Consider the following 26,369-nt stretch of genomic DNA (forward strand, 5'->3'; position numbering starts at 1 on the left):
ATCACGTGAGGATGACAGAGCCGTCCATCGACAACTACTTCTGAACCGATCCTTGCCATCACGACTTTCATCTCCAATGGACTGATCTGCGGGCGACTTCGTAAGTAGTACCGACGTTTTGACTTTGGTACCTGATAGGACATATGCGTGATGCGGCCACTCTAAATGCATGCCGAGACCATGCGACTTCAGCCGACTGACTCCACGAGATGGACTGCTACACTATACGCCGTGTCTTCCCCAACGGCATCAGCGTAGAACTCGATGCCCGGGGCCGTAATCGCAGGGCATGAGAGCAGCGTTCAGCTGGGATAGGTATGCGCATCCGTAATGGGCAGTTCCAGTTACGGATATGTAGGAAGCCAATCTTCCAGACGCCCAACATGTTCTGGACGTGCATTGCTATCGCAAGCTATATTGCTACATAAGTCTCTCGCCCGAGGGCATCTCTTCTAGGACCTGCACCTTCGTCGCCCACACTCTCACGCTCGGCACAAGATGCCTCCTCGCACCAGCGACCGATCGATCAATACATGCCGCTCATGCAGGTACGGTAGACTTCAGCCATGCTTACACCTTCATGATCTGATACAATGGCAGGCGCCGCAAGATACGTTGTGATCGCAACAGGCCCGACTGTAACCGTTGTCGGGAGGCTGGAGCTGTGGTGAGTTCTGCCATTTTGCCTGTCGATCCTGGATCGCCATATTGGACAGAAGGAGTAGTGCGCGGCCGAAACAGCGGACTAGAACTGCTTAGAGGCCGCACACGGATCCAGCAGACACGGTACTTGTGGCTACAGGCTATTCTCTTATGTCACACGGCCGGTCTTTCGCGGTACTGCACTCGCCTTGATGTGGCGGGATGATCAAGCAACTCTGCGCCATATCCGTCCCTTGAGTGGTTCAGGCACAGGCGGCGATCTACCCAGACCTGTCCGTAGTCAGGTGTTTGCCCTAAGACCAGAAGCCCTGTTTCTGGCTCCTCTTCGTACTTTACATCACTCAAAATATACACACTTTGTTCGCGGACACCATTGACTAATTTCGCCGCTGTAGTGCGTTTACGAAGACCAAATTCCGCAGCTACCACCCACGTACAAATTCGTGTGTAAGTTTAATGCCCGTGGGCGATCAGGTGATGGAAGAGATGCTTATATTCCTCCAGCTGAACGACCAGGAGAGCCGTCCGATGTATGCCAAAGGGATGATGTCAACAGCGAGTATGTATCCGATGTCTCGGTGTCGGCGGAAAAGCTTCTTTCCATCGAGGCTCGCGTAGAGAGTCTCAGTAAGATGGTTCGAGAGTTGCAATCACAAAGCACCAGTGGAGTCACGAGCTCCGCTGCTCGCTCGGCGACAGACCTTTCGAGTCCAAGCAAGATTGTTTCGGACTCTTCGATTGACTTGATCGGACATTTGTCCAGGCAGGGTGGTGACAGGATGCGATATGTTGAGCCATCTTTTTGGGCAGTAAGTGCTCAAAAATTAAACAGCGTCTGCAGCGATGCTGAAACTTCTCAGTCCATGTGCGAGGAAGTCTCAGAATTGGACGAACTGCTTGGCAACCAGGCTAGATATCTACTGCAACCAAGCGCTGATGGTACGGGAAAGCTCAGCTTCGAGGAAGACGAGGGCTTCACAGTTCGCGGTGGTGATGTCAGACCGAGTAGCCAGAATCTGACTACTCACCTTGCGCTCGTTGGAAATATCGTAGCACAGCCACCAGCATGGAGCTACAATGAACGGATTACTTCGCGGACTGTAGCTCGCAATCCGGACTTTCTACGCCAGCTGCCATCCAAGCGCAGATGCGATGCGCTGGTGGAAGGCTACATCAACGGCTATCATCCTATGGTGCCTGTTATTCACGTCCCATCTTTCCATTACCGATACGAGGAGTTCTGGCGTACGCGGACAGACCCTGATGCATCTACAACAGCATCCATGTCCTTCGCAGCACTGCTTGTGACTGTGCTGTACGCGGGATCGGTGGCATGTCCATCGGCGGTCTTTTCGGGTGCAACTGGCGCGCCTGCTCCTGAAGAGGCTGCAACTCAGCTACATATCCTTGCTTTGAGAGCATTACGGCTGTCTAACTTCCCCAGAACGCCAACACTTGACTCGTTCCGTGCGTACCTCATCTGTCAGTCGACGTGGATGCGCGAGGAGGAACCACTGACTTGTGTGGCGTTCGTGGGTCTAGCACTGCGAGTGGCCACAATGCTTGGTCTGCATAAGGACCCGTCCCGCTTCGGCAGCATGAACCCGATCGAATGCGAAGTCAGACGACGAGTCTGGTGGCAGCTTGTACATATCGATGTCTTGGTTGCGATCGCATCAGGACTCCCTCCGATGGTCGATCTCAAGGCTTGGGACGTGAAGGACATTTCAGAGCTGAAGGAAGAACATTTTGGTACACAGGTCGGTATGGAATACACGCAGGCTATCAAGAGCGGACTGCAAGAGCCTGATGCGGCCGCAGATCCACGCGACCCGAGGAATGCCTCCATGGTGTCGACGGTCGGCATACTCGTGGCAGGGAAGCTGCGAGCTACTCGTAAGTCGAACTGGATCTGCAGACGGACGACCTGATGCTGACAGTGCGGCAGTGGTCCTACGACGCACTCTGGCAATGCTCTTCACTGGTGCTCCTCTTACCACGTCCGACCTGGTAGTCATGCGTAGCGAGTATCGTCTGCTCGGTGAAGACCTTCGCTCGCGGATAGCACGTATACCAGAGCCACAACCTGGTGACCTAGGCCGGTCTGCTATGGGCTCTACGTTCGAGAACAACTTTGCCTTGAATCGGTGGGCTCGCCTTCTGCTCTCAGCGTTCGTGGACGAGCAGTACTGCATTTCTTTCCATCCAGTGATCAAAGCACGAGTCAGCGAAGTCTGGCCAGATCTGTACCCTCAGTATGTGGTGCCACGAACTAATAGAACAGTTGCGATACTGACTTAGTTGGTAGAGCCATACAGCATTGCCGAGCATTCCTCAATAAATGTGCTCAGATGGCGTCTGTACCCGACTTTGGCGACTTCCAGTGGAGCTGGCCCGGGTAAGCTGATCCTATGTCCTGCTAAGAGCGTCGAAGCTAATCCGTGTACATGTAGAAACCATCAGCCACTGCACGCAATCACGATTCTGCTTCTTCACCTCGTCCAAGGTCCAGATGGTGAAGATGCACGAGAAACCCGCAGAGCCATTGATATTGCCTTTGCGCTCTGCGGCTCTAATGGAGGCATTGTTGCAGGAGGATCTGGCCCAGAAAATATCACGAAGCGTCCCTTAACCGAAGGTGGCCAGGAAGCCTGGAGCTACTTCAAGCGCCTGCGATCTAAAGCCTGGCAAAAGGCTGGACTGGATCCGGACGTATTCTGGACACGCGAGCAAGCTGTACGATTCTGCAACGGACATTCGGAACCTCAGCTAGTGGCACAAGAGCATAGGCCTATATGGAACGAAGGCTATCCAGGCGAGCTACAAGATGCGAATGATTTAGCTGGCCACACGTTAGCGACTACCGTGGGCTCCCAGGGCGACATGGAAGTAATTATGAGTCCGCCGAACATCGACTGGACCTACCTCGACGCTGTGTTGGGCAGTGCACAGAATGACGCTGTTCTGGACTACGGCCCATGCGAGGATGAGTCGGGTGAAGATAGATGGGTACCATAAAGCTTACGCAGTGCGACACTATTTTCCCTGATACCTGTGGGGCTCTGTGTGAGCAAGTGCGGACGACAACTTGTCTGCTCATTCGGGATAGCATACATCGGAACCAGCTCGCGTAAATACGCCCGACCGTAATTGCTGCTTGTTAGGCGTGCGCTGGCCGGAGCATAAGAGTTCATTTCAGGTTGTGTGCAGCATGTCTTATTGCACTCTTGTGTCCATGTCTACCGCGCAAAGTACGTCAGGAGCTCAGCATGCGAGTGGATGTCGTGGTCAAGTCATCCAATTGGACTTGCACGGCACCCGGTAGGAACAATATCGACTCCAAAGCTTGTGAAATGTCACCGACACGCGACCTGGAGTCAGATTGTTAGGCTACGGCTTGGGCACACCAACCATGCAGTCGAATATGACTCTATTCATGCATCGCGCCCTTGCTTGTTAGCGGCCGCGGAGGCTCTGGATTACGATGCCAAATAAATTACTGAGCTCCCTAGAATAAGGTGTGTAGAGTTTTAGAAAGTGTAGATTGCGCACAAGCGGGTGAAGCGGATGAAGCGGGCTATACCCGGAGACGTTGGTAGTATTTTGGTAGAAACGCATTTTGTGTCTTGCGTCAGAGACATGAAAATCGCTCGCACAGCGGCCCATGCGGCTCAGATTAAGCATTTCCTGGCATCAAACGTTATGGCCATCGTCCAGCTCCAACAAAAAGTGCCCGCAGAATGTCACTCACGTTGCCAACGACGGCTCTTCAAGTCGATGAACCACTACGTATTATGCCTGCTTTGAGGCAGCGATCTGTCACCGATGGCGGCAATACGGGGTCCGGACCAAAGCAAGTCTCGGGCAGAGCCAACTGTAATGAGCGCCTATAAGTTCCACGCCTGCTCGTCGTGGGCAGTTGTCCAAGGCAATTCACTATCCAGCGACGAGAGGCGTAACGATCCAGGATGGCGCGTGGTCAACTAATCTGTCTAGCTGCCTCGTTCCTTGCGATTACCACATCCTCAGTAACTGCACAGAGCGGATCCCCTGCCAATGGACCTCCAAGCAGCGTTCTCCAGGCCTGTGCCGCCTCCATGGACGGCCAGCTCCCGACCCCGACTCCACCAGGCTTTAGTTGGAACGGCGTGGTGCGGCGATACTATGTAGCAGCCGAAGAGGTCAATTGGGATTATGCTCCCACGGGCGTAAGCATCCACACAACGCGGCACCAAGTACAGCTGCTGACGAAGGAGATTACAGTGGGATAATTGGCTGGGAGTACGTACGTGATGGTACACCGAATGTCATGAACTTATGTTGTATAGGTCCCGCTTGAGAAATCGCCACGCGTGACGATGTCTGGTGCCCTACAGTATGGTACCAAGTGGGAGAAGGCGCTATACCGCGGCTATACGGATAGCTCGTTCACGAATCACTCACAAGAGCCTCTATGGCAAGGTGAGCTATCTCACGCCTGCAAGACTCCACGAGTACAGAGAAAGCTTACACAACGAAGGTACCCAAGGTCCCACCATCCGAAGTGAGGTGGGAGACATGATCGAGATCATGTTCGTAAACCGTCTTAGCACGTACTATGCTACGATGCACAGCATGGGCCTAGCATGTTCGTCGGCCGCTGCATACACTCCACCATCGTGGCCGCTGACGTGCCATTAGATACTAAGTACGCCGAGGGAGCCGACTACCCGAATAACACAGCACCTGGTCAAAACGTAGTCGAACCTTTGGCTGAAGCTGTACACCCGGCGGATGCGGGCGTACCGCCAAACGACTGCGTGGTGTACAAATGGATGGTGCCTTCACTTGCAGGCCCAAACTTCGGCGAGCCGGCCAAGGTCAATCGCAGACACTGGCATGCTTTCATCACGCCATTCACTGACGTCTCACAGGTGCACTCATATCACTCCTACGTTGCAATGCAACAGGACACAAATGCCGGTCTGATTGGCCCTCAGATTGTCTATGCACCTGGCATGATGAACTCGACAATGACGAAGTATCGCGAGATCCCGCTTCTCTACATGATCTATGATGAGGGCGACTCCTGGCTCTCCTCGGTCAACGCCGCGAAACTGCAGAGTCAGGGCCAGACTAGTTCTACTCGGAGTACTGGTACCGGTGCCCCTCCATCCATCGGGTCATACATCTCCCACGGTCAATCTCAATCGCAAGGCGGTCAACCCAGTAGCGGCCAAGGTCAAGGCCAGGGTGGAGGTCCTAGCTTCGGTACAATAGACACCAATAATCTGTGGTCGGGGAACCAGACAGTATGGCAACCTCAAGTGACCAACCTTGCTGGCTCCGGACAATTTCAGGGGGCATCATCCTTCTACACAATGAATGGCTATATCTTCGCCAACAATCCGACCTTCGACATGTGCCTCAACGACAACGTCATCTGGTATGTGAACGCGTATGGGTCAGCATCGCACGTTTTCCACATGCACGGTAACGGCGTCATGTACAACGGTGGCGGATATCCCGCGGTCAGCATCAATGACGGTGTTGGGAAGACGTTGTACATGAATGCTACCGGTCAAGGGAAGTGGCAGGTTATATGTCATGTGAGCTCAGGATCGTTGCTGCATTCTCCAGACCATTAAACTGACGCGAGTGACAGGTGAATAATCACCATAGCATGGGAATGGTCAGCAGTAAGTTCAGCTTCGTATACAAGGAGTCGGATCTCGTCATGCTAATATAGATGCTCTTCAGATTACCAAGTCTGGCCTGCCGGTCAATGCCCGCTACCATCGCTTGTGTAGAGGTGGCATGACAACCTCTACAGTACGGATGCGACGAAGGTAGCGCGGCAATCCTTACTTCGCCTCCTCTACGCGTCACTATCCGCCATCGTAATCAACTATTCACTTCAGTACGCCTCGGAGGGGATTGCTTTTCGCTGCCTTGAGGACTCAGCCTTGATGTTGTTGTGATCTACGACTATTGAACGGTCTATTCAGCTAGTGTAAGATTGCTCGCACCAAACCCAATGCAATTTCCTAGGTGCCAAAGGAGAGACTATGTATCGTGTTAACATTACTCATTCAAACCCTCACGGTCACCACATACTACGATTCTGCACTTTGCTTCTTGCGTCGTCTCTCCCCCATTGTTATGACGGCGATGTAACCGGAATACACAACAGCCACAATAACAATATACGCAATTTTCGCCCCTGTCCGCCGCCCACCCACGACCCAGAACCCAAGAGCACCATTCACCATACCAAGCGCGATACCCACACGTCCGGTAAAGATATGCACGTACGAGACTGCAGTACGTCGCCCCTTCTTGATGAATTGTCTATGGTGTAACCAGCCGCCCAGAGGTTGAAAGAAGAAGAGTCCGAGAAGAACAAGACCGATGATTGGATGAGCGATGTCGATACCAGTACGGCTGAAGTTGCCTTGGTTGACGGCGAGGTAGATACCGAGGGCTGCTGCTGCGACGAAGACGATGTAGGCTAGTGCTTGCATAGCAGCATGGATCCAGATGACGGACTTGAGGTTGGCTAGACGGATGAGTATAGCACCGCCAGGAAACAATGCCACGAAGGCGATACCTGCCAGACTGGCATGTACAAGCAGGATTATGTTCTGAGAGTTGTTCGAAGAAGAACTCGATTCGCCACCGCCGCCGCCGCCGCCGCCGCCGCTCTGAGTCGTCGTGGTGGTCCCACTAGTGCCACTAGTGTTCGTGGCATTGGACGTCTGTGCGGCCAAGAAAGGGTTCTGCGAGCTACCACCAGTAGCCTGCGTGAGATCCAATTGAAGCGATCCGTGTTCATCATGCTGCTGTATCGATGTCGCAGCATCGTTCGTCGCCAACGCCGAGCCTTCCTTATACGCATAGATCCAGTTCGAAGCGCTATCCGTAGGATTCATTGTTCCGCCAGACCAGGAAGTACATCCAGTGCATCGGATATTCGCCGTCATGGTATTGCCCTGCACCCCGCTGCCCTCGAGTACCATCACAGTACTCTGGGATACTTCGGTGGGCATGTTGTGACGACTTGCCGAGCGCTGCGAGATCGTGACATTGCCGCCGTCTGCAGAGGTATACACGACGAACATATTCGTGCCTCTCATCTGGCTTCCTTGTCCAAGAGCGGCCCAGGAGTACGAGGTCGGTGCTGAGATTCTCAGGTAGATGTCTCCCGAGCCGGACTGTGCAGTCGAATCCGGTACATTGACCTCAAAGCACAAATTCGTACTGGGGCAGTTTTGCAGGACTTGTGCATTGGCACACAAAGCTGTCTGAATTAGATCGATATCTTCTCGACAGAGTCCATTGACTCACATCCAACGACAACCAGAGCGGCAGCCCATGCTGGCAGATTCTTGCACGAGATCTGCATGATGCCAGAGAGCGATACTTCGACCAACAGGAAATCTCAGGGGCCTTAGAAAGGTATGTGTCGCGCCTCTGGTATCCTTAATCACAGATGCTCATGCCCGAGGCCAACTTACATACGAGCGTGTTGATCAGGTGACATCAGGGCGGACATGCATCATCGAGGCTTAGGCTTTTCGACAATCCTCTTATCGAACGATACTACATCTCTTCCTCATACCAAGATAGACTTGGCGCTAGCGATTGGGATATCGTGGTTGGCAGATTGGCTTTTCTGTGGGGGTGGGGATGAGACGCGTGCGTATACCAAGAGGCTGAGACTTTTCCTCAAGCTTGGAGCTGACGAATGCCAGTTTCGTGATAGGACATCGGTTTCTGAATGGCCATTGATTCTAAAAAATGATCTCTTGTATGATCGTTGCATCGGGTGGGTTTGTAGGCACTACGCGCAATCAATGGTGATCGATGTAAGAATTTAGTCTGGGCAGGAGACCTTTCTTTTTGGTAATGGTCAGGATATGCTATTTGGAGCTCGTACAGCTCGTACAGCTCGTCCAGCAAGATGCACGATCATGCAGAAGTCGGATGCTGCATGTGCGCTAGGTCTCTCGAAGAACAACGCCAACCCAGCTACGGCAATTTTCCTGGTTATCATCACGTCTCTCACACTGCATGGCCATGCACTGCCTCTATCGTTGATCAAAAGCATTCCCCTGCACAATCGACCCCCCTGCGTCTCCAAGGCCTTCGATAGCTGCAAGATAAACAGTGTCAGCATGGTCACACAATAATAGATTAGAGGAACGGCAAACTCACGTCTCTGATAACTCCACCCAGCAAATTGCTGCTGCATCGTTTGGCTCAGAACCGGCCCATCAACATAACTGTCCGTCGGCGCCTCAGACGTGAATTCCTTGTCGAAGTTCGCCGTGTCTCTCTCATCCACGACACTCGGCTTGAAACTAGGTTCGTACTTTCTGTCCAGCAACTTTCGCCAGTCGATACTGTGGAAGAAAGGATGGGCCTTGATCTCCGCTGCGCCATTGGAGCCTAGACGGCGAGACGCATCGCGGTCGAGGAGACGAGTGAGGAGGTCGCGGGCGGCTGGAGGCACGATCTCAGGGCCTGGGAAGTGGAGAGGTTCGGCGAGGATTTTGCGGTACATTTCGTTTGTGTTCTCGTCATAGAAGCTGTGTAGAAGTCAGCATGGTATTTACATTCACTCTCTGTGGTTCACAACTTACGGTGGGAGACCAGTCAACATCTCATACAACAGCACACCAAGCGTCCACCAGTCCACAGCTTTCGTGTACCCCTGACCATGCAGCAACTCAGGTGCAAGATACTCAGGTGTACCACAGAAGGTATTCGTCTTGTCCTCATCCTTCATATCCAATTTGCAAAGTCCGAAGTCACATAGAGCAATATGGCCAACGTAATCGACCAGAATGTTCTCAGGCTTCAGATCACGGTAGATGACGCCGAAGCCATGCAAGCACTCCAACGCGCACAACAGCTCAGCAGCATAGAACCGTGACCGATTGATATCGAATCTCTGCTCTCTTTGTAGATGATGGAAGAGCTCGCCACCATTTACAAAAGCCAAAACCAGATACAGCTTCTCCGGGCTCTGGAACGAGAATTTCAGTGGAACAATAAAAGGATTGTTGATTTGTGCCAACACGGATCGTTCAGCCAGTGTGTGCGCGACTTCGGATCGAGATATGATATGTTGTTTCCGGATCGTCTTCAGGGCGTAGATTCGCGATGTGTCCTTCTTCATGACCTGCATGACTTTGCCGAAGCTACCCTTTCCGACGACCTTGAGCAGGTCAAAGTCCTCGATCTTGAGCGATCGTTGTCTGTTCTCCACAAACTTCACACCTATCCGAATCGCACCTGTCCCGTATTGAATATCGTGCCATTGTACACCCGAAACTGTGCCGTTGTTTGGAGGTGGCATTGCGCCAGTCTTGCCATCTTTCTTTACGTTCTTGCCGTCCGCTGCCTGTGCCTGTTGTGCGCCCGATTGTGCATCCTCAGTGTAGCTGGGCTTGATACTGCTCGTGCCGATAAATATATCTTGTGCTCGCCCAGCGTTTGGTGGCGCACTCGGGTTGCGGATGTAGAGTGACAGGTTGAGCTCCGTAGATCTGCTGACATCGAACTTGTACTGTGTGCTCTCGCCGCCCCATACCGGATTCTCAGGCGATCCACCTACAGCGTTGACAAATACCTGCTGCTTGTCATAGTCCACTAGAGCGTACGGTAGGTATTTGCTGTTGTAACGGCCGTGGCTGGACGGTACCGAGTTGATACCACCGGCCGATGATGCCGGCCTGTAACTGCTCTGCTGCATCTGGGAAGAGCCTGGCCTCGCACTGTTACCCATATAGCTGCCCGCGAAACTGCCGGTGCTCATGCTCCCGCCATGATTTGGTCGTGCTTGGAAGGCTGCCTCAGCGCCTGGTGGCAGACTGAAGCCCCGTCCTTCCTGTAATGTAAGGATGAGTATGCCTGGTCGCGCTGAGGCTACGGGTGGCGACATCATGGTCTCGGAGGCAGTAATGCCATTTGAGTCTGCGGCGCCATTGCTGCTGGGCGGTGCATTGGGGGGTTGTGCTACGGGCGGTGTCGCTGTGCCGGCAGTGGAAGTGGTGGATGAGGGTTTAGCGGTAGAGTCGTTGATGATGGTCGATTGCGAGGAGGATCGGGAGAAGGTGTTTGCGAGGGGTGCAAGATGTGTCTCCTTGAGTTCTGCAATGCTCGTTAGTACTCGACCTGGCCATGTATGACGCTCGGAAGCTCGTGGTGGTGATATGGAGACACGACCTACTCTTGGTGAGTTTCCACGACATGATGATGGAATATGAAGGTCAAAAGGATGTCTAGTGTTAGAGAGTGTCTACGTCGTCCCCCACAACATGTATAGTTAAGTCTGGCCGCTGCCACAGTGAACGCCCTCTTGATCTACCCCTCTTGGCGTCCTTCTGAAACGATGCCGGCTTTCGTAAGCGGATCCCGGTCGTTCACGTCTTTTTCGTTCACTCTGTGACACATGCACGCTTCGTGGAATACAATGACGCCCACGACTGTAGCATAAGTCGGATATTCGGATGTCAAGAATAGACTTAGGGGCATATAGGTATGTAGGCGTGATCCAAAGGGAGAGGCTGTGCAAGACCGAGGGCGGTCACACGCGGCTGGGCCCGCCACGCCTATCGATAGCATTAATGCAACCAAGAGCAGAAACCCACCTCTAAGATTGCCAATTGTACAATCTACCTGCAGATTAAAACGACATTCGATCATGTATAAGCAGTAGGTGTCCATCATTTTCATCACTCAGAAGCGCAATGGCCTACTACCCCGTTATTCACCTGGCCCTGAAGCTGAGAGTAGACGCCACCTGCAGCTCTCCACAACTCTCACAATTTCCTTTTGATCTGGCCCCTCACACACACAATTCAATCGCAGAACTTACAAACGCAGATTTACCATAGAGGGATATCGTAACTTGGACGAAGACCGCACGAGCCCAAGAATTTCCAGGAAGCTTGTAGAGAATCTCGTGGACTCGCCTTCATCGCTTGGCGTCCAGTTACAGGACAAAGTTCCGTTGCTCTTGTAGCCAACCTACTCAACAACCTCTGGCGGCCACCATGGCAAGCTATACCATATCCAACCTCCCCGCCATCTCCGCCGCTAAGTTAGCCGACTCTTTCCGCGCCAAAACACCTGGAATCTCCATCATCGACGTTCGCGACAGCGACTACGTCGGTGGCCACATAATGGGCTGCCTGAACGTCCCAGTCAATACACATGACTACCGTATGCCTGAGCTCGTGCGCACACTTCGAAACCAGGATATCGTCATTTTCCACTGCGCGTTGTCGCAGCAACGGGGACCGGCGAGTGCGTTGAGGTATTTGAGGGAGAGGGATCGGATGGCGGAGAAGGGGGAATTGGGGATTCGGAAGGATGGGGAGGACGTCCAGAGGGCGCAGCGGGTGGTTGTGTTGGAGGGAGGTTTTGTTAAGTGGCAGGAGACGTGAGTCTTCTTTTTCGTTTGGATTATAGACTAGCCTGTTCTCCTGAACTGTGCTGACCATTGTGTGCTAGGTATGGGATGGATACTGAGTTGACGGAGGGCTATGCCAAGGATCTTTGGGACGACAAGTGGTGAATCGGCGTAGCAAAGCTTCACAGCTTGCTTGCGTTGCAGCGAGCATGTCATGTGTTATGGTTTGTGATGGAGTTAGCTCTACAAGTATGAACGGACGCTCGTGACGACCTCGGCCTGTGTGGCTGTTGCTAAGAGATAGATAGAGGTGCGAATAGAGATGTACCATCCTCGCGTTGACACTCTTTGGACCCTCATATCTTGTCGGCGTCAACGACAATCTTTTCGGCGATATAATTGTTGATAACGCACCGATAGCAGTCCTTCTATGTTGACGTCGACTTCGACATACCCAAGTAACAGGCCATACTTGCTGCCAAGGTGTCGATGCATAGCTTGGAACAGAAAGCGCCATTCCAGCCCATGAGTCTTGCTGTGAGAGCTACTGTTGCTTGCATACCAGTCAGCCTTGTGCGAGACTTCAGACACAGCATCTTCTGCGTCTCGGTTTCAAGACACGCACAACGACGCGAGGAAGTCAACCACCATCTGCACCTCCGCCAGTCGCCGAATCTTCGGCCGCGCCACCTGCCTCAGAAGAAGGACGGCGTGAGGAGGAATAGCTTTCCACGAATCAAAGCGTAAGCTTATTGTTGCGGACAGCGTTATGCCGTAGCGAGCCCCTCGGTGGGGATGTTTTTGCCAAAGTACATGCGCATGTGCAATAGTAGAGTGAGCCATAAAGTAGTCGTGGAGCCCGGACGACTTTGAGAAGGGTCAAGTATAGTCTTTCGTGTTGTCCATACCAATCCTGCAACTCTCCATCCACGGGCAACACGCACGACTACTGCTTGCCAGCCATTGACTCGACCAGAGCATACAGCAACCATGGTCACCATCACAGGCGCGACGACGCGTGATATACGCTTTCCAGTGAGTCTAAGTTGGCCAGCATAGCCTACAATACACTAATTGAGCTATAGACTTCCCTCGACAAGACCGGCAGCGATGCCATGAACGCAGCGGGCGACTATTCCGCCGCCTACGTAATCCTCCACACCGACGCCAAACACGAAGGCCACGGCATGACCTTCACCATCGGCCGCGGAAACGAAATAGTCTGCCAAGCCATCCACCTCCTGGCCCACCGTATCGAAGGCAAGACCCTTGAGGAGCTCGTAGCAGACTGGGGTAAGACATGGCGGTATCTAGTCTCTGACTCTCACCTCCGATGGATTGGGCCCGAGAAAGGTGTCATTCATCTAGCTCTCGGTTCGCTGGTGAATGCAATTTGGGATTTATGGGCGAAGGTGCTGGGAAAGCCGGTATGGAGGATCGTGGCGGATATGAGCCCGGAGGAGTTTGTGAGGTGTATTGATTTCAGGTATATTACTGATGCTATCACACCTGAGGAGGCGATAGAGATGTTGAGGAAGGAGGAGCCGGGAAAAGCACAGAGGATTAAGGAGGCGGAGCAGGATAGGGCTGTTCCTGCTTATACGACGTCAGCGGGGTGGTTAGGCTATGGTGAGGATAAGATGAAGGGACTGCTGCAGGAGACACTATCGAAAGGCTATCGGCACTTCAAGCTCAAGGTTGGTACATCGGTTGAGCAGGATCGGAAACGATTGAGTATTGCTCGAGAGGTCATAGGCTACGACAAAGGCAATATCTTGATGGTGGACGCAAATCAGGTATGGTCCGTGCCAGAAGCCATCGAATACATGAAGCAATTAGCGGAATTCAAACCCTGGTTCATCGAGGAGCCCACATCACCAGACGACGTCTTCGGCCACAAGCAGATCCGCGAGGCATTGAAACCATACGGCATCGGTGTTGCGACAGGCGAAATGTGTCAGAACCGGGTCATCTTCAAGCAACTTATCGTACAAGGAGCCATCGACGTTTGCCAGATTGATGCGTGTCGGATGGGAGGCGTGAACGAGGTCTTGGCCGTTTTGCTTATAGCGAAGAAGTATGGTGTGCCAATCGTGCCGCATTCTGGTGGTGTGGGACTGCCGGAGTACACACAGCATCTCAGCACGATCGATTACGTGGTTGTGTCGGGCAAGCTGTCGGTGCTGGAGTATGTGGATCATTTACACGAGCATTTCTTTCATCCTTCCGTTATAAAGGACGGGTATTACACCACTCCTACGGATGCCGGATACTCTGTTGAGATGAAGCCAGAAAGCATGGATCGTTTCGAGTTCCCTGGCAAGGAGGGCGTGAGTTGGTGGAAGAGTGATGAGGCGAAACCTATTCTTGAAGGCGAGAGGATTTAATGGAGGGATGAAATAGATTTCAAAGCATATCAGGGAGCTTTTTGGCTGCTCGTCGGCCTATAGTCTGTACCGTCATCTGTTTCTGCTGTCTAGGTCCGTGTCACATCATCTCACAGCTGAAGAGCTGGTGGTCGTAAGAAGCTGAAATCTATCAGCGACAAGGGTGCGGCCGATGCAGCCCTGGATCTGCTAAATCCGGTTGTGGTTGCGGAAGTGTAGGCGATGGCTATCATGCTCCATGTCTGTCGTCCAGTCTGTCAGTAAGTAGCAAGTGGCAATACATCTGGGTTCTTTGAAAGCACTCCTGCCCACCTGTTGCATCTGCGAGTTTAGTTGAGGTGCACCTCGAGATCTCTTCCATACTTCGTGACTTGTAAAAGATAGTGGGAGCGTGTACATTCGCGATAGTGGAGATCGCGGCAGATGGTTGATCAATAGACTCCAAGCAAAGTACCCATAGAAACTCCTTGCAATCCCGGGCAACACAAAGCCCTAGACCTCTGCACCACCCGCCTGTCCAGCATTCCCAAGCAAACCAGCCTTCTCCCCATACCCAGCTTTCTCCGCTAACTCCCCTCTCCTCACAATCTCCTCCCGTTCCTTCGCCTCCTTCTCCTCCTCCCGCTCAATGATAGCCATGACCCTCTCATGCGGATTCCCAGATCCACCACCATGACCAGAGACATATCCCGAAGCAGAAGTGGCGACACGCATCTTAGGTTTCTTTGGCTCAGGGGGAGGCTCACTGCCGCCTATCATGGGGTAAGGATTCTCTGCGCTCCAGCCCAGGAGCAGAGGCCGGAAACCGGAGTCGGTTAGGGAGGTGAACATTTCGTGCACGAGGTTGGCTTTCCAGAGCGGGTAGTTGCGGACGCCTTGGGCTCCGGCGTGCTGTGATATCCATCAGTGTCTGTAGCTCGAGGTTTGGTCTAGTGTGGGTGGCGTACAGTATACCATATTAATCTCAAGTTCCCAGGCTCCAGGTCCGGGCGATGGGTATATGATATCCAGCCCATCCGTATGAGGCCATCAAGGTGATAGGTTTGATAAGTTGACATCTTGTTCTCTTCTGGTGAAGGCTTGATATGCCGGTTGTCGAAGAGGATGATCATCTGACCAGGATCGTATGCGCCGGCGGTCCGAGGATCGAAATTCTCGAGATTGTTCGCCATAGTCGAGGACTTTGCTGTAGAGGACATGCTGGCTGTACAGAGTTGCGAGAGTGCCTTGATGGTATGAGCCTCTCACTCCCAGTAGTATCCTTTGCGGAGGGGTGTGATGACTTTGTTATCTGGTCATGCTTGTATCCTCGCGCAGATGAGCTTGAGGGCTTATTATAAATGGTCGTGATTACCTACGCTCAACTATGATCTGGAGTATATCAGCTTTTCACGCGCTTCCGATCTAGCCGTATACCGAGTTCCTTTGGTGAGGCTTTTTCCGAGATGAGGTGTGGAAGTGCTTGCATGTGACTGCGCGTCCCAAACTTTCATGCTGGCGTTTCTGGCGCGCTTGGACCGCGTGTTCGTTGTGGCGATGTCGTCACCTGCACTGGTCTGAATGTAGATGAATGGTCGCACATTTGGTTCAGCGTCCCGACTGCGAGAGGGAGAGATGGACGCGTGCTAATGGTGATATGGAGTGGAGGGAGTACAGGAGTTCATCGGCAACATGGTCAAGCTACAAGCAGCTACGGTCTCGAACCAATTGGTGCATAAGCGGAAGCGCAAGAGGCCGGCGGAGGAACAAGTGGTGGAAGTGGAGGATGGCGCAGAGGCGACAGGTAATACGACTGATACAACGAGTGTCACCACAGTCCCTACCAAGACACACGATGGCGGCAAGAAGCCTCGCCGAACACCCAGGAAAGGGGACAAGCCACCCCTGGAGAGGCACAACTCATCTACGCTCGTCGAGTCCTCTATTCCCTGGCCTGATGTCTTCACGAAGCTTGCTCAAGTACACAGAGCTCTAAACCTGGTCTACACCTTCTGCTGTACACGTAAGCACTTGGCGACCACATACGATACGATCAAGAGTGCTGTCGAAGCCAACATCAAGCGGCCTCTTGATATAAAAGACATTGCCAAGGTGAAGCTCCTCGTACCCGGTGCTATCAACTTCCAGTATGTCGACGAGCAGATGTTGCAGGTTGCACTCATGGGTGAGGAGGATCTGCGCAAAGGCAAGAGAGCCAACGATATGTTCCCAGAAAGTCCACAGGAAGAACGCGCGAGACGTGCTGCGGCGGGCAAAGATGATCACACTGAGGTCCTGCTGTTCGAGTTCATCGATGGTGATCTGAAGAGGCAGGTCACAAATCCGAAGACAGGCGAGATCGTTCGAGCCCACAGAAAGCTACGGGAGGAAGACCTGAAGATGCCAGTCTTCAGCCAGAAGCAGATGATGAAGTTGATCGAAAAGCGAAATACCAAGTTCGCGTCGGCGATCAATGCATGGTTGAATGAATGTGCTGAGACTGGCATGGATGCAGTGGAGCGGCTGGAGCAGGAGCACATCGCTCTAATACCTGCGCCGGCCAGAAGCAGAGAGGCGACCCCAACACCAGTAGACACATTGCCAAAGAGCATTCCGACTGAGCGTGAAAGCATACCGTCCATCATCGAAGAGCTCAAATCTTCCGAGTGGTACACGGGACAAATCGTACCTGACGGTCACCGCGTCTTCGATCCACAGTCACCTGTGTACGGTGAGCTTTCATTCCCGCTTAGCCAAGATTTGGTCAACGCCTTGTACAACACTCGGAAGATCGAAAGTCTCTATAGCCATCAAGCTGAGGCCATCAATGCTCTGCATGAAGGTCAGAATGTGATCGTGGCCACCTCTACGAGCTCAGGCAAGTCACTCATCTACCAGATACCAGTCCTGAATGCATTGGAAAGCGACAAGCAGACTAGAGCGATGTACATCTTTCCCACCAAAGCCCTGGCGCAAGATCAGCGGCGGAGCTTGAAGGAGATGCTTGGGTATCTACCTGGACTCGAAGATGTTGTCTGCGACACCTTCGACGGCGACACGCCCATGGCTGAACGCAATCAGCTTCGAGATGAAGCTCGTATCATCTTCACCAACCCGGATATGCTGCACATGACCATCCTACCACAAGAAGAGAAATGGCGACACTTCCTACAGAACCTGCGATACGTGGTCATGGACGAGCTGCATGTGTACAACGGACTCTTCGGCGCCCATGTCGCACTAATCATGCGTCGGCTCAGACGGATATGCGCGGCGGTGGGAAACCGCAAAGTCAAGTTCATCTCGTGCTCAGCCACGGTTGCAAATCCACAAGAGCATATGCGGACAATCTTTGGCATCGAGGATGTCAAGCTCGTGGACTTTGATGGATCGCCTAGTGGTCGTAAGGAGTTCTTGTGCTGGAATACGCCGTTCAAGGATCCTGGTGACCCGAGTAGTGGGCGAGGTGACACATTCGCGGAAACAGCTCGACTATTTTGTCAGCTGATCTTGCGAGGTGTGCGTGTCATTGCTTTCTGCAGAGTGCGAAAGCAGTGTGAGATCTTGACTACAGCTGTGAAGAACGAGCTCAATTCGCTTGAACGATCAGAAGTCATGGCACGAGTTATGGCTTATCGTGGTGGCTACACGCCTCAAGACCGTCGACGCATTGAAAAGGAAATGTTCGAAGGCAAGCTCGTCGGCATCATCGGCACCAACGCTCTCGAGTTGGGCGTCGACATAGGATCTCTGGACGCCGTGGTCACAGTCGGCTTTCCATACACCATCGCCAACCTCCGTCAGCAGTCCGGCCGAGCAGGTCGCAGAAATAAGGACAGCCTGTCAGTCCTCATTGGCGACTGCTTCCCAACAGACCAATACTTTATGCAGAACCCAGACGAGATCTTCACGAAACCAAACTGCGAACTGCAAGTTGACCTTACAAATCTGCTTGTCTTGGAAGGCCACATCCAATGTGCCGCCTACGAAATGCCCATCAATCCAGACGAAGACGACAAATACTTCGGCAAACAATTACCCTCCATCTGCTCCGAGCGTTTGCGAAAGGATGATCAGCTTGACTTCTACCACACAGCCGAGCGCTTTCTGCCATACCCGAGCCGAACAGTAGCTATCCGAGATACAGAAGACGACCATTTCGCTATAGTCGACACCACAGCAGGCCGTAACGTCGTGCTCGAAGAACTAGAAGCAAGTCGAGCTTTCTTCACAATCTACGAGGGCGGCATTTTCCTCCATCAAGGCCATACCTATCTAGTGCGGGAAATGAATACAGATCGTATGATTGCTAAGGTCGAACTTGTACATGTTGATTGGACGACTCAGCAGAGAGATTTTACCGACATCGATCCCGTTGAAACGGAAGCTATAAGACGCATACCCGGCTCGCTAAGCCGAGCTTTCTTCGGCTCGATCAAGATCCTGCAGAACGTCTTCGGGTTCTTCAAGGTAGATAAGAAGCGCCGGATTCTGGATGCGGTTCAAGTCGACAATCCACCCATCATCATCTTCAGCAAGGGTATGTGGCTAGACGTCCCTCGCGGCGCGATCGAGATCCTGAATAGCAGGCGTCTGAATCTGGCGGGAGCGATACATGCCGCTGAACATGCGATTTTGAGTCTGATGCCGAACTTTGTGATCAGTATGCCTGGGGACGTGAAGACGGAATGCAAAGTCGCTATCAAGGAATTCGCGAAAAAGGAGACTTCACGGAAGCGACCGGCGAGGTTGACGTTTTATGATGATAAGGGCGGCCAACATGGGAGTGGAATAGCGGCGAAAGCGTTCGAGTTCATTGACTTGCTGTTGAATCAGGCTTGTGACAGGGTGGAGGCTTGTCACTGTCATGAAGGGTGTCTGGAGTGCTGCTGTAGCGAGAGGTGTCGTGAGGCGAATCAGGTCATGTCTAAGGCCGGTGCAGAAGTCATACTCAAGTCTTTGCTGAACAAGGAAATTGATGTGGATAATCTGCCGTGGGGCCCTGATGACGAGAGGGTGCCTGCTGGTATCGAGACCGTTGTTTTCGCTCAAGAGATCAGGCCGAGACGTGGTGCGCAAGTTGAGGTCATTGAGGTTAAGAGGGAGGAAGGCGGGACGAGGAGAGTTACTGTTGATGTCGCGGACGGAGATGGGGCTAATGGTGGAGGCGATGACGATGTTGTAGTGATCAAAGACGAGCCGCCTGACGATGGGAGATGAAAAGCACGGCCATCATCGTCTCATCTGGACGGCTAAGCATATGTACAGGCCGCATCACGTCTAATTATGAAGCACGACGTAATGCCAAATTGGACCACAAGACCTCGGTACACGAGTCCGGCCACTCCACGTCGTGCGATCAGGCTTGTTCCTCCTCCATCTCCTTCATCACCTTGACGCGCATCGCAACCTCCTGCTCATAACCCATCTTCTGCTTCCGCAGGCCCTTCCATATCCCCTTCGCAATCTCAATATCCTGCTCCATCTCCAGCTCCCGCAGCTGAGGCGTCATCTTGATCTTCCGATTGATCTCCCACATCCAGAAAGTGTTGGCTCGTTCCTGGCTATCTCCCAGCGGCCTCGTCTCCGACTTGGAAAACTCTCGATGGATTATCAGGTATGGATTCTGCCGAATAGTACGGCAGGAGGCGGTGAATTGCCCGGGGTCATTGCCTTGCAATGTGAAGTGGTAGCTGGAGGTCTCACGGCTTTCGAAGGACCGTTCCGCCACTGCTTGCTTCGCTTTCCAGTGGTCTAAGAATTGACGGATACCGGATGCGATGTGGAAGTATCGGTGCTCGACTTGCGTTACTAAGCCGCCTTTCACGCCGACGAGATAGGTCGGCAGAGTTGTGAACTTGTACGCCCACCCTACGCTTGCATTCGGCAAGGTCGTGAGATGCGCATGCCGATGGCACAAGATCCGTGGCAAGTACACCGCCATGAAATGCTGGCAGTTGTCGGATGGTAGAGTGTACTTGGGCTGGGTCTTCATGATGCCTTCGCCGATCTCTTTCAGCACGCGGTGGCTCATGTGAGTACGACCAACATAAATCTTTTCCGTAATTTCGCGGTCGGCTAGCCCTACACGATGAATGCAGGTGAAACGCGAGAAGGCTTTGACGCCATCGCCATACATCTTCTCGCAAACCTAAAGCTCAAAGTACCGGCCACCAACTTCCACTGCCCAGTGCTGTTCGGAAGTCTTTGAGCCCTGGAAATGACTTTGTGGTGGAGAAAAGGCGTGGCTCGACTTCGTCGGCAATGAGCCTGTCGGCACGTCTGCCTCTGCTGGCGAGTCAATTTGTGGCGAAAGGCTTTGATGGCTTGTTCGCACACCGTGATGCACTGCATTAGTCGCCTTGCTGTCGTATCCTGATTTCCTGTGTCGTATCTCTGGAGCATTCTGTAAAGAATCTGTGTACGCTTTAGCCGGCATTACACCTGGTGGCGAAGGATACCCGGACACGAATCGTGGTCGGCCAGAATCTCGACGACGGCGACTCTGCTGTTCCGAGGACGAATTCGATGTCTGAGGCTCTGTATCAGACGTCTCGGCGTTGTTCGACGACAAAGCAGATGCGATCATCTTTGCGCCTACTGTCAACACATTCTTGACTTGCTTTTTGAGCTTTGCTGCTCCTTCGTTGTCGTCGTCGGATCCGCTAGACAAATCATCCCGACTATCGCAACTATCCCAGTGAGACCGATCATGTCGTGAGGGCTCCTTCCGCTTAGATTCCGACCGCATCGATTGTCCGGACCTTATCGAGGCAGAGCTTCGCATGGCAAAAGGTGGCATGCTGTTGAACACACTGGACACGCCACTTGGTCCTACCTTATGACGTTCATTGTCGGCCACTCTCCGTAACTTGGAGATGACGAGGTATACCCTTTCATTCTTCCTGCTAGCAACTTCATGATTTCTCATCCGTTCGATCCAGTCCCAGAAGTCGTCGAATTGCGTCGTTCCAGATTGCGCATAGCGTTGTTTGTGTCGCTCCCAGTTCTGCATCAAATCTCCCGTCATCATTCAATCGCTTACAATCAGCCGTTGGTACATCCTGTCCCACCATACCGCTGACCTCCATGGTCCTCATATACTCATATCCCACGATGACACATGTGAGGTTCGCAAGGCGACAAGATCGTGCGGCCTCAAAAGCACAGCCTTGCCAATCCTGCCTTTGATTCGGCAACTTCACATCAGCTGCCTGAGTTCCGCCACAATAAGACCTTGGCACATCCTAACATATCTTCCGAGGTCCAGAAGTGACTCACTTGTCAAGTCGAGCCATCGCGAGCATTGTCTCACAATCATTGTGCGTTGCCTTAAATATGCTCTGCCCATCTGTGTCGGAACGACCTGCCTGAGGAGTAGATGTCGTCGGTCTCGAGGTCGCTGTACCTCGACAATAATGACTACAAGTGCAAAGCACCATCTTGGGGATGAACTCAGCAAGATCCTGAGCTGGCTTGGAGATCTATTCGTTCCATGGCAATGGACCGAAGGCACCATCTCGAACTTCTTGAATGCAGAAAGCGAAGACGACAGACGGCTACTGACCAACCTATTCGTGACCACGACCTTGTCAAATTACAATACCATGGGCCTCACGATGTGTGACCAGTCGCCTCTTCACAAGCCCTGCTGATACATGTTCATAGTCCGCACTCGTTGCCGGCGTCATATGTGGTGCATTCTCCTGGTATAACATCCAATCCACGCACTGGACCGTCAAAGCAATATGGTACTCTGGTCTGGTATTCGCCTTTGCTTCCGTGAGCGCCACTGGCTTATGTAGCGCCAGCCTTCTGCGGTTACAATGCCACTCGCAAAGTACAGCGCACATTCGAGCCGTGGTAGGGTATCAGAAAACGAAGTCATCGCCTTGGGAAGCCAGGCCTCTTCAACCATGGATTTGGGGCTGTCCTGGACTGCTGCTCAAGGTGAGCATCTTGCTGTTTGTGGTTGGTCTGATGGTAGATCTGTGGAACTATGCTCTGACGAGTGGTATGCCAGGGCTGACGGAGGATATGAAGGTCAGTTAGCAAGTCCAACAAGAGGCTGAAATATTTGTTGAAAAAAAAAACAGATCGCAATCTTTGTTACGTGTGCAGCATCTGTGGCACTGATGATCTACGTGACGGCAGTCGTAGGACTGTTCTATAGGACGATCCGCCATGTAGACGATACATAGAATCGTAATGTTCTTATGCGTAATGTAACCTGGTCAATGAATGTGAGCAATGCCCGATCCGACCCGTATCCCAACCACCCGGCGATTTTCACATACCTCTAGTCTCCCACTAGCCAGGCCAAATCGACCCACGAGCAAAAAAATGACTACACCTACTGAGAATCGAACTCAGACGCATCGGCTTATTAGACCGATGGCCAGACCACTGGCAGGTACTATAAAGTACGAGTGCAAGCATGCAAGTCGAATAAATTAGTTCGAGTCCATACACCCAGGAGAATTCGAATCTCCGTTGCCAGCTGACTGTATCAGACTGGTGTCCTGGACCGCTAGACGATGGGTGTAAATGCAATGCTGCTTGATAAAACAGTCAATCTGCTGGTACGATTACATGGTTGTTGTAGTGAGGCCGAGGATCAAGGGATGAGTCAGGAATGGTTATATGACTCCCTGCAAACTAGGGACCTTGTGTGCATTTCGATTCCGCTTCGCTTATTTGCGAGCCTGATGTCTATATACTAATCCTATGCCTCATCCACATCTGAAGATACACTCTTCATCATGGTCATGAATTCATGAACAGACCTCCAATAGTCCTAAAGCTTCGGCTCATGTTTTCCTTGTGCACCACCCTGCATTCACGAAAGTCCAGCCTTCTTCTTGAAAGCGTTGATGAGACCGCTGGTACTGCTGTCATGCTTATCTGTCTCTCCAGACTCGTTCAACTCCTTCTCAATACCCTTGGCCAACGCCTTGCCGAGCTCGACACCCCATTGATCGAAGGAGTTGATGTTCCAGATCGCGCCCTCGACGAATGTCAGGTGCTCGTAGTAAGCAATCAGAGCGCCAAGAGTACCTGGAGTAATCTTCTGAGCTAGGATTGAAGTGGTTGGGCGGTTGCCAAGGAAGACTTTGTGTGGCACCAAGTCGTCTGCTGCGCCTTCAGCCTTGACGGTGTCGGGTGTTTTACCAATCATAAGGGCCTCAGATTGAGCAAAGAAGTTGGATGCGAGCATCTTATGCAGTTTGCCGTTCTCGACTGGGTTGTGCGATTCGGCGGGCATGATAAAGTCGGTGGGGATGAGTTTTGTGCCTTGATGCAGGAGCTGGAAGAAAGAGTGCTGGGCGTTCGTTCCGGGCTCGCCGAAGAGAATCGCACCAGTGGTGTACTTAACATAGTCGCCGCTGCGGGTGATGGCCTTGCCATTCGACTCCATAGAGAGCTGCTGGAGGTAGGCTGGGAAGCGGTGCATGTATTGATCGTAGCTGGGACAAGATCAGTATGTGAGTATGTTCCTGATGTGTTAGTACTTACGGAGCGACCAGATGTGTCTGAGCGCCGAAAAAGTCGGAGTACCACACGCTGAGCAGACCACCGATGACTGGGATGTTCTCCTCGAGCGGCGCAGTGCGGAAGTGGTGATCCATAGCCTGACCACCGGCAAGGAACTGGTGGAAGTTGTCGTAGCCGATGTACAGGGCAACGGACAGTCCGATGGCAGACCAGACGGAGTAACGTCCACCAACCCAGTCCTGGAATCCGAACATGTTCTTGGTGTCAATACCGAACTTCTCGACCTCCTTGGCGTTCGTCGAAAGGGCGGCGAAGTGCTTCGCGACGTGGCTCTGCTCCTTGGCGGCCTCGAGGAACCACTTCTTCGCGTAAGTAGCGTTGGTTACTGTCTCGGCAGTGGTGAAAGTCTTGGAGGCGATCAAGAAGAGAGTCGTCTCGGGATTGCTGTGCTTGAGAGCCTCGGCAATATGGCTGCCGTCAATGTTGGAGACGAAGTGCAATTTCATGCCTTCCTTGCCATAAGGCTTCAATGCCTCGGTGACCATAACAGGACCAAGATCCGATCCACCAATGCCGATGTTGACGATGGTGTCGATTGCTTTACCTGTGTAGCCCTTCCACTCGCCACTTCGAACCTGCTCAGTGAACTCCTTCATGTGGTCCAAAACCTCATGTACCTCATCAACCACACTCTTGCCATCGACCTGCATAGGCTCCTTCTTCACATTCCTCAATGCTACGTGGTAGACTGCTCGCTTCTCCGTGAAGTTGATCTTCTCACCTTTGAACATATCCTCACGGAGCTCTTCAAGCTTGGCATCTTGTGCGAGCTTGATGAGCAATGGTAGGGTGTCGACGGTAATAAAGTTCTTGCTGAAGTCGAAGAGGGTCTCGCTGCCATCAGCGTCGTTCTTGAAGGTGCGGGAGAACTTCTGGAAGCGCTTGGGGTCTTTCTCGAACTCGGTCTTGAGGACCATACCACGACCGAGCTTGTCGTGGTGCTCCATCAAACTCTTCCATGCTGGAAGCTCGTTGGCTTGGGAGAAACCTGGCATTGTGGCGGTTTGTGGTGTGGATCTGAAGTATGAGATGGTAAGTGAATGGTCGAAGTACAAGTGAACACGAAATGACCTACGTAGGAGTGCGGTTGTGGAGAGTAAAAAGTAATGCTCACTATGCAGACAGCTTCGGATGCTCGTGGAAAATATTGAGACCTCGAACGAATGGCCAGTGACGTTGAGCCGCCTCTTCGAATGTATGGCGGGGTGCTCGTGGAGGGAATAGTGGGTCTTCCTTGCGCGGATAATGTGCTTCGAGACGCACGTGCAGTCCTTACTAAGGATTGACAGCGACTGTGCCTCCCAGACAGCACACATGTATATCCTAACATCCTGATTACGACATTCTTACAATGGCACACCAAATTGAGACAGCTGTATCGAGATCACGATGTGGGATCTGGAGCACTGGAGATGGGCCGCCATCCGTACCATTGTCAACACCAGACTCTACATCACTCGCTCGTCCTGGCTAGCACCAACCACGCAGCCGGAGCAGGTGAAAATCTATCGAAGTTGGCTCTACGTCTATCCATGCCGAGTCTTCCTACCTCAAGACCACGATTCTCAAGCCCATCCGAAGCTGCCCCTTGTGATTCGGGTGCACGGCGGCGGCTTCATGGTCAACAACCCTGCAGTAGACGACCCGTTAGCACGCCACCTATCAGACAACGCCCACTGCATCGTCGTCAGTATTGACTACGGCAAAGCTCCCCAAAACAAATTCCCGACTGGCTACGAAGACGTAGTCGCCCAAACCCTAGCAATAATCGATGACCCGGAACTCCCGATAGACAAATCTCGGGTCGTGTTGTCCGGAACGTCAGCAGGCGGGAATCTTGTCCTCGGCGCCGCTCAAGATGCTCGTCTCCGTGACAAGCTGATTGGCATCAATGGCGTCTGTCCCCTCGTAGACATCGAACGAGACGCTGCCACGAAGATGGCCACTCGTCCTGATCCGTCCATTCCAGACTTCATAGGCGACACTTACGACGGCATAGCTAAGCTCTACCTTGACGGCGCCAACCCACCGAATCTACGTGATGTGCGACTTAGTCCCATCAACTTCACTTCTCGGCAGGATCTACCGGCACATGTATTGTTGGTTGGAGTCGAGCACGATATGTTCTGTCGCGAGGCACAGGACATGTTCGACAAGCTGAAGCGCCTTACCCAAGGTGGCAACGATTCTGAGTCCGTGGAGTGGCATAAGGTTGCTGGGCAGGTGCACGCATTTGAGAACTTCCCGATCAAAGACTCGGTTGAGAAGGAACAGAAGAGGGTAGAGGCTGTGGAGCAGATGTACTCTGATATCGCGAAGTGGCTGAGGAGGGTGTTTGCGTATAATGTGTAGGGGTCTGCAGTATTAATACTCTGAGGTCAGCT

The 26,369-nt window shown here is 52.6% G+C and overlaps 11 protein-coding genes and 2 non-coding genes across 13 annotated transcripts; 6 read left to right on the forward strand and 7 right to left on the reverse strand.

Moving 5' to 3' along the window:
- Window positions 1-1,295: 1,295 nt before the first annotated feature.
- Window positions 1,296-3,681, forward strand: LTS14_008929 (uncharacterized protein; the record flags this gene model as incomplete). Its single annotated transcript, XM_064841614.1, has 4 exons — window positions 1,296-2,559; window positions 2,612-2,918; window positions 2,972-3,061; window positions 3,117-3,681. The coding sequence occupies 4 exons, from the start codon at window positions 1,296-1,298 to the stop codon at window positions 3,679-3,681; spliced, it is 2,226 nt and encodes a 741-aa protein (XP_064690777.1).
- Window positions 3,682-4,631: 950 nt separating this feature from the next.
- Window positions 4,632-6,452, forward strand: LTS14_008930 (uncharacterized protein; the record flags this gene model as incomplete). Its single annotated transcript, XM_064841615.1, has 7 exons — window positions 4,632-4,871; window positions 4,927-4,944; window positions 4,992-5,124; window positions 5,344-5,522; window positions 5,577-6,251; window positions 6,308-6,341; window positions 6,403-6,452. 7 exons carry the CDS (start codon window positions 4,632-4,634, stop codon window positions 6,450-6,452), a joined length of 1,329 nt encoding a protein of 442 aa, XP_064690778.1.
- A 306-nt stretch (window positions 6,453-6,758) lies between these two features.
- Window positions 6,759-8,047, reverse strand: LTS14_008931 (uncharacterized protein; the record flags this gene model as incomplete). Its single annotated transcript, XM_064841616.1, has 2 exons — window positions 6,759-7,942; window positions 7,990-8,047. 2 exons carry the CDS (start codon window positions 8,045-8,047, stop codon window positions 6,759-6,761), a joined length of 1,242 nt encoding a protein of 413 aa, XP_064690779.1.
- A 685-nt stretch (window positions 8,048-8,732) lies between these two features.
- Window positions 8,733-10,901, reverse strand: YPK2 (Serine/threonine-protein kinase; the record flags this gene model as incomplete). Its single annotated transcript, XM_064841617.1, has 4 exons — window positions 8,733-8,797; window positions 8,860-9,233; window positions 9,288-10,800; window positions 10,880-10,901. The coding sequence occupies 4 exons, from the start codon at window positions 10,899-10,901 to the stop codon at window positions 8,733-8,735; spliced, it is 1,974 nt and encodes a 657-aa protein (XP_064690780.1).
- An 804-nt stretch (window positions 10,902-11,705) lies between these two features.
- On the forward strand, window positions 11,706-12,229 carry ibp1 (Cdc25 phosphatase Ibp1; the record flags this gene model as incomplete). The annotated part of the gene is made up of 2 exons (XM_064841618.1): window positions 11,706-12,094; window positions 12,166-12,229. The coding sequence occupies 2 exons, from the start codon at window positions 11,706-11,708 to the stop codon at window positions 12,227-12,229; spliced, it is 453 nt and encodes a 150-aa protein (XP_064690781.1).
- An 825-nt stretch (window positions 12,230-13,054) lies between these two features.
- Window positions 13,055-14,451, forward strand: LGD1 (L-galactonate dehydratase; the record flags this gene model as incomplete). Its single annotated transcript, XM_064841619.1, has 2 exons — window positions 13,055-13,099; window positions 13,150-14,451. The coding sequence occupies 2 exons, from the start codon at window positions 13,055-13,057 to the stop codon at window positions 14,449-14,451; spliced, it is 1,347 nt and encodes a 448-aa protein (XP_064690782.1).
- Window positions 14,452-14,943: 492 nt separating this feature from the next.
- LTS14_008935 (uncharacterized protein) lies at window positions 14,944-15,650 on the reverse strand (the record flags this gene model as incomplete). The annotated part of the gene is made up of 2 exons (XM_064841620.1): window positions 14,944-15,342; window positions 15,399-15,650. The coding sequence occupies 2 exons, from the start codon at window positions 15,648-15,650 to the stop codon at window positions 14,944-14,946; spliced, it is 651 nt and encodes a 216-aa protein (XP_064690783.1).
- A 472-nt stretch (window positions 15,651-16,122) lies between these two features.
- HRQ1 (ATP-dependent 3'-5' DNA helicase) lies at window positions 16,123-19,650 on the forward strand (the record flags this gene model as incomplete). Its single annotated transcript, XM_064841621.1, has 2 exons — window positions 16,123-17,947; window positions 18,005-19,650. 2 exons carry the CDS (start codon window positions 16,123-16,125, stop codon window positions 19,648-19,650), a joined length of 3,471 nt encoding a protein of 1,156 aa, XP_064690784.1.
- Window positions 19,651-19,789: 139 nt separating this feature from the next.
- On the reverse strand, window positions 19,790-21,460 carry LTS14_008937 (uncharacterized protein; the record flags this gene model as incomplete). Its single annotated transcript, XM_064841622.1, has 2 exons — window positions 19,790-20,581; window positions 20,609-21,460. 2 exons carry the CDS (start codon window positions 21,458-21,460, stop codon window positions 19,790-19,792), a joined length of 1,644 nt encoding a protein of 547 aa, XP_064690785.1.
- Window positions 21,461-22,777: 1,317 nt separating this feature from the next.
- On the reverse strand, window positions 22,778-22,856 carry LTS14_008938. The gene has a single exon. It is a non-coding gene; the product is annotated as a tRNA-Ile (tRNA).
- A 41-nt stretch (window positions 22,857-22,897) lies between these two features.
- On the reverse strand, window positions 22,898-22,975 carry LTS14_008939. The gene has a single exon. It is a non-coding gene; the product is annotated as a tRNA-Ile (tRNA).
- A 294-nt stretch (window positions 22,976-23,269) lies between these two features.
- On the reverse strand, window positions 23,270-24,980 carry PGI1 (glucose-6-phosphate isomerase; the record flags this gene model as incomplete). Its single annotated transcript, XM_064841623.1, has 2 exons — window positions 23,270-23,897; window positions 23,947-24,980. The coding sequence occupies 2 exons, from the start codon at window positions 24,978-24,980 to the stop codon at window positions 23,270-23,272; spliced, it is 1,662 nt and encodes a 553-aa protein (XP_064690786.1).
- Window positions 24,981-25,374: 394 nt separating this feature from the next.
- Window positions 25,375-26,337, forward strand: LTS14_008941 (uncharacterized protein; the record flags this gene model as incomplete). The annotated part of the gene is made up of 1 exon (XM_064841624.1): window positions 25,375-26,337. The coding sequence occupies one exon, from the start codon at window positions 25,375-25,377 to the stop codon at window positions 26,335-26,337; it is 963 nt and encodes a 320-aa protein (XP_064690787.1).
- Between the last annotated feature and the right edge of the window lie 32 nt (window positions 26,338-26,369).

The sequence above is a fragment of the Recurvomyces mirabilis genome, assembly GCF_035927965.1.
Source record: "Recurvomyces mirabilis strain CCFEE 5264 chromosome Unknown scaffold_28, whole genome shotgun sequence".
NCBI classification, from domain to species: Eukaryota; Fungi; Ascomycota; class Dothideomycetes; order Mycosphaerellales; family Teratosphaeriaceae; genus Recurvomyces; species Recurvomyces mirabilis.